At 36.7% G+C, this 5,751-nt stretch overlaps 1 protein-coding gene across 1 annotated transcript; it reads left to right on the plus strand.

Annotated features, from left to right (window-relative positions):
* Positions 1-1,776: 1,776 nt before the first annotated feature.
* LOC145159073 (ammonium transporter 1 member 2-like) lies at positions 1,777-4,142 on the plus strand. Its single transcript, XM_079077972.1, has 2 exons — positions 1,777-2,389; positions 2,888-4,142. Exons 1-2 carry the CDS (start codon positions 1,882-1,884, stop codon positions 3,910-3,912), a joined length of 1,533 nt encoding a protein of 510 aa, XP_078934098.1. The 5' UTR covers positions 1,777-1,881; the 3' UTR covers positions 3,913-4,142.
* Positions 4,143-5,751: the final 1,609 nt, after the last annotated feature.

A 5,751-nucleotide genomic window follows, 5' to 3' on the forward strand; every position in this document is an offset into this window, starting at 1 on the left:
TCAATAATAACATCTTACTTTATTTATTTTTTATTTTTTATATTTTATATTTTATTATTATTATTATTTTTTTACAATCCACATTGTTTTTTTTTTTACAAAAAATAGCATCCTACAATAATATCATCGTACTTTATTTGTTTTTTTTACAACGCACATTGTTTCTTTTACAAAAATAGCATTCTCAATAATAGCATCCTACTTTATTTGTTTTTTTTTTCAACAATAGCATCCTACAATAATAGCATTCTCAATATTAACATTTTCAATAATAGCGTCGTACAAAAAATACACATTGCATACAAATTCAAATATAAATACATAATGTCATGTTTTCATTCATACAAATGCACATTATACACACATACAATCCACATTACATACAAATACACATATAATTTAAATACCATTATTAATAATAACATTCTACTTTATATGTTCTTTTTCAACTATAGCATTGCAACATACACATTACATAGAATCCACATTTCATACATAGAAATACACATTATACATACATATACATACAAATACACATATACTTAAACTATACACTTACACTATTCTACATTCATGTTTTCATACATACAAATACACATTATACATACATTCACATACATATACCATACAAATACACATATATATACCAAATATACACACATATCACTAATTTCACATAATAGACACAAATACACAAATTTTGCAAATAATCTCGAAATTAAAGGAGAAAGAAACATGTGGTGGCCGGAAATCAACAATGGTGGCCGAAAATCAACAAGGTGGTGCAGTGGTGCTAGTGGTAGTCATCCAACAACTAAAGAAAATAAAATTAATCTCTAGCTCCTTGCTAGAGTTTTATTTTTTAATATATATTGCTGGCTGTTTCAAAAAAAAGGAAAGGATTTCTTTTTTTTTTTTTTGCTATTAACTCAACAATAACCTAGAAATCGACATTAAAAGAGAAAGAAAACGAGAAATGAGGAAGGAATTGCACCTCAGACGTTGGAATTGCGCCTTCGTCGCCGCCGAAGACAACCTCATCGTACTAGCCTTCGCCGGTTTTGTTGTCTGAATCAGCCGAAAATTGGAGGAAAAACGAGAGAACTAAAAGTGTAACAAAATGAGAAGGAAGACAACGTCGCTATGCTACGGGCGATGACATAGCAATAACAACGACAATTAGGAAACAACGATGACAGCAAAAGAGGGAAAATTTGTGGGTTATTTTTCGACTATTAGCGGTGACACAGTCGCCAATGAGACGGACGATCCCATCTCTTGGATCGTAGACAGATCGAACGGACAGGGTTTGACAAAAAGGTTTGACGTAGATTGTGGTTTTCCAGACATTGTTGACGAAAATTTTACCGACGACAATGGCTTTTATCGACGACTTTTTTTTTTCGTTTTTTGGAACAGGTATTCCTACTAAACTAGTCCTAATGCTACCTATTTCTCCCGGACGAGTACGAACCCTTGACCTTAAGAAGGGAGGACAACACCTGATACCGTTAGGTTAGAAACCCTTTTGTCTAAATAAAATAGTTATTACATATATAATATAGTTTAGTGGAATATTAAAATAGGATGATTTTTTAAAATAATGGATTATAAGATGAATAAATAAAACTAAATTTAAAAATAAACAAATTAATAACAAGACGTTACTATGTATTACATTTAACCATTTCATCGTTGAATTTTCAATTTTTGTGGCCCTCAAGCAATGCCGCGTTGGTGTGGACATTATTATCCCCAAATGGGTGGAAGCGTTGACTTCATTTATCTCTCAGCCTCATGACTTAGGATCAAGAATTGCTGTGCGGCTTTATAAAACCAGAAAACACAAACCTTTCTCGTTGTCACAAACACCACTCAACCATGGCATCCTTCCCCACCTGCTCCGCGGAAGAACTAACCCCTCTCCTCGGCCTTGCCGCCAATGCAACAGCTGCAGCCGACTACATATGCACACGTTTCACCGCCACATCCGACAAATTCAACAGCACCACATACGCCATTGACAACACCTACCTCCTCTTTTCAGCATACCTGGTGTTCGCCATGCAGCTCGGATTCGCCATGCTCTGTGCAGGATCTGTCCGGGCCAAAAACACCATGAACATCATGCTCACCAACGTTCTTGATGCTGCTGCCGGAGGCATCTCTTACTACATATTCGGCTTTGCTTTTGCCTTCGGTGGACCCTCCAATGGATTCATTGGGAAACACTACTTCGGATTGAAATCGATTCCATCAAGTGTTTTCGACTATAGTTTCTTTCTTTATCAGTGGGCTTTTGCTATAGCAGCCGCCGGTATTACCAGTGGCTCCATCGCTGAGAGAACTCAGTTCGTGGCATACCTTATTTACTCTTCCTTCTTAACAGGTTTAATTTCCTTATCTGCTTTTCTTCTACTTTTTATAAATTTAATTACCGAAATACTTCCTTTTTTGTGTTTGAAAAATGGTACAAAAACTGTACCTGATAAGGCTTTTTTAAATAAAAATATCCGAAATATATATTTAATTATTATACTAGATTCGCTTTATAATTAATACTCTACGGTCAATGTAAGGAAACGTTTCTAGCACGTAGTTATAGACCGATTCAAGGTTATCCTATCTGTAATCTGAAAGTAAAGACAATACATTTAATATTACTATATAGTTCAAAAATAAAATTCATAAAATAACTAACAGCACAACTTTCATAAACTTTGGTCAATATATATAACCGTTCATATTGTGTTTTTAAAATTTTATTTTGTCTTTTAGCAATGATATCCAAACATTAAAGATGAAATCTCCAAAGCCGTAAAACATAGTAAAGCTCCACTATTACCTAGACTAGCTGCTAACAACAGATGAATTTGAATGGTTACAGGTTTCGTGTATCCCATAGTATCACACTGGGTGTGGTCTAGTGATGGTTGGGCGAGTGCCTCAAGAACAAGTGGAAGCCTTCTGTTTGGATCTGGAGCCATTGACTTTGCCGGGTCGGGTGTGGTCCATATGGTGGGCGGGATTGCTGGTCTTTGGGGTGCACTCATTGAAGGTCCAAGAATCGGGAGATTCGATCGTTCTGGGAGATCAGTGGTCTTACGAGGCCACAGTGGCTCACTTGTTGTTTTGGGTACATTCCTTCTATGGTTTGGTTGGTATGGTTTTAATCCGGGTTCATTTCTCACAATCTCAAAATCCTATGGTACTTCGGATGTGTTTTATGGTCAATGGAGTGCTGTAGGAAGAACAGCTGTCACCACCACATTGGCGGGATGTACTGCTGGATTGACCACTTTGTTCAGTAAAAGATTACTAGTCGGTCATTGGAATGTGACCGATGTTTGTAATGGGTTGCTTGGAGGTTTAGCAGCCATTACCTCAGGATGTGCAGTGGTTGAGCCATGGGCTGCAATCGTTTGTGGCTTTGTTGCAGCTTGGGTGCTCATAGGATTCAACAAGCTTGCAGAAAAGTTGAAGTATGATGATCCATTAGAGGCAGCTCAGTTGCATGGTGGGTGTGGGTCGTGGGGTCTTTTGTTCACAGGGTTGTTTGCCAAGAAACAGTATGTCCATGAGGTGTATGCAACTGGGCGACCTTACGGGTTACTCATGGGTGGTGGTGGAAAGCTATTTGCTTCTCAAATCATCTTAATACTAGTGATCATAGGATGGGTGACTGCAACCATGGGTCCGCTTTTCTTTATCTTGAAGAAACTCAAGTTGTTGAGAGTGTCAAAAGAAGATGAAATGGCAGGAATGGACATGACCAGGCATGGAGGATTTGCATACGTTTATCATGACGAAGATGGAAGTTCTCATCCACCACCAGGTTTCATGATGAGAAGGGTGGAACCATCAAGCGCAAGTCCAACACCAAACAACGACTCAACAAGCAATGTTGTGTAGGTGGTCATATTGACTTCTTTATGGGTTTAAGTTACCAAAGTGTTTATCCTTCAGTGTAAGTTATGAGTAAAAGTTGTATAGGAAACTTCAACTATGGTAAAAAGAACAACATGCTTTTGAGGTCCGAACAACATAGATTGTCTTTATATTGATGAACCTTAGACATTTAGATATTTTCAGTGTTGATAACGCCTTTGATGATAAATATGTTTATCTATTTGAATTTTTAAGTTATTGTGTCCTCAATTTCTTGTTTTGATTTTCATTTTTAGATATTATTTGTGGCTATATAAAACGTAAATATATTTCTTTCCTTACTAATCTTGGTTTTTTATATTTATGTAAATAATTTATATCCTTTGTTAGTTGTTTACGCTGGGAAGTTGTAGTGGTGATAAATCTCTATGTCTAACTGATTTTCGTTCATTTTATTAAAGCATTATTGGAATATCATCAGGAAATATATTATCAAGCATTATTTGAATATCATCCGAAAATTTGAAGCTCGAGCTTGGTAATCAAAAGCACACGACCTCTCAATGCAATGATCCTATTTATAGTGTCGGTTGGAAAGTCATACTTTAATTGGGTGTCGATACCAAATAGTTGCAAAGCTTTTGTCGAATAGGCTCACAAAAATGATCTCCAACGTGATTAGCTAAGTTAAATCGACATATACAAAAGAATAGACAAATAAATGATGGGTTCCTAAACATGAATAAAATCATTCCATGGGCCAAAGAATGACTAAAATCAATCCATGGGCCACAGCTAACAAAAACCGATTATATTATTTAAGATTGATTTTAAAAAGGATTTTTTTTTTGTTTTTCTTCATATTTAGGCAAAAAAAAGTTATATATATATCTAATCTTAAGTGATAATGGTAACATAAAAACACATTTAACAAGTTTGATGGTTAAATATATGTAACATATGTGTTCCAGGTATTGATTTTCAAGTCTTAAATTTTATTTTAATTGGTCTGGCCATGGTGTGGCGCTCAGTTAATGAAGGACGTGCATTTGCGCATGGCCACATCATGGCAACTATTTTGGGCCTAAAACCATAATCTCGGGGTTGGTGTCCTATTTAAGGACACTAACTCCTAGGTTGCCTCATTTGGAAGCCTCCACCCCTTTGAGATCGAATTTCATCCAAAACTCTAGCCCCTTTTGTGTTTTGAGTGCTTGAAACCCATCTTTGTGAAGGTTGAAGGAAGAAGAAGCTTTTGGGTGTTGCTTGAAAGAGTGGTTCCAACTTAGATCCATCATCTACACCTCTTTTTTTTGCATCATTGAAGGTATAAAGTATTTACTTTGACTATTGATTCTCTAGATCTAGTTCTAGGTCAATTTCATGAGTTTTTGTCCCAAATCCTCTTGCTTATGGAATTGTAGTGAACTCCATAACCTTTTAGTGCAATGGTTAACTTTTGGACCTTGGGGTTGGTTGGAAAGTTGGTTTTCATGGCTTTTTTAGTATACCTATGGCTTGGTGCTCTCATTAGGATCTTAGAAGTTGAGATATTGTCAAAATAAGATGTCTTAATGGCTAAAGTTGAAAACTTTACCCATTGAGGAGTTTCAGATTCAGAAGTTTGAGCTATTAGGATTGTGGCAAAGCAACTTAATCCATTAAGTCTTTGCTGATCAATGCTCACGACATGGCTACCTAGTGCCACGACATGGTGACTGGTGTTTTCACGACCACTAGGATGGACGATGGCTACGACGTGGTCCATAGTGGTCACGACGTTGGAGTTAATCAGTTTCCGACTGTTTTGTCTTGGAGTGGCCACGACATGGCCATATGGAGCCACGACGTGGGGGCTTGCAA

Source organism: Lactuca virosa, chromosome 2 (genome assembly GCF_052849685.1).
Source record: "Lactuca virosa cultivar CGN04683 chromosome 2, Lactuca_virosa_CGN04683_v6, whole genome shotgun sequence".
NCBI classification, from domain to species: Eukaryota; Viridiplantae; Streptophyta; class Magnoliopsida; order Asterales; family Asteraceae; genus Lactuca; species Lactuca virosa.

Coding starts and splice junctions, on each gene's coding strand:
- LOC145159073 (XM_079077972.1), top strand. CDS start 1,882: ATGGCATCCTTCCCCACCTGCTCCGCGGAAGAACTAACCCCTCTCCTC. Junction 2,390..2,887: donor TTACTCTTCCTTCTTAACAG/GTTTAATTTCCT, acceptor GAATGGTTACAG/GTTTCGTGTATCCCATAGTA.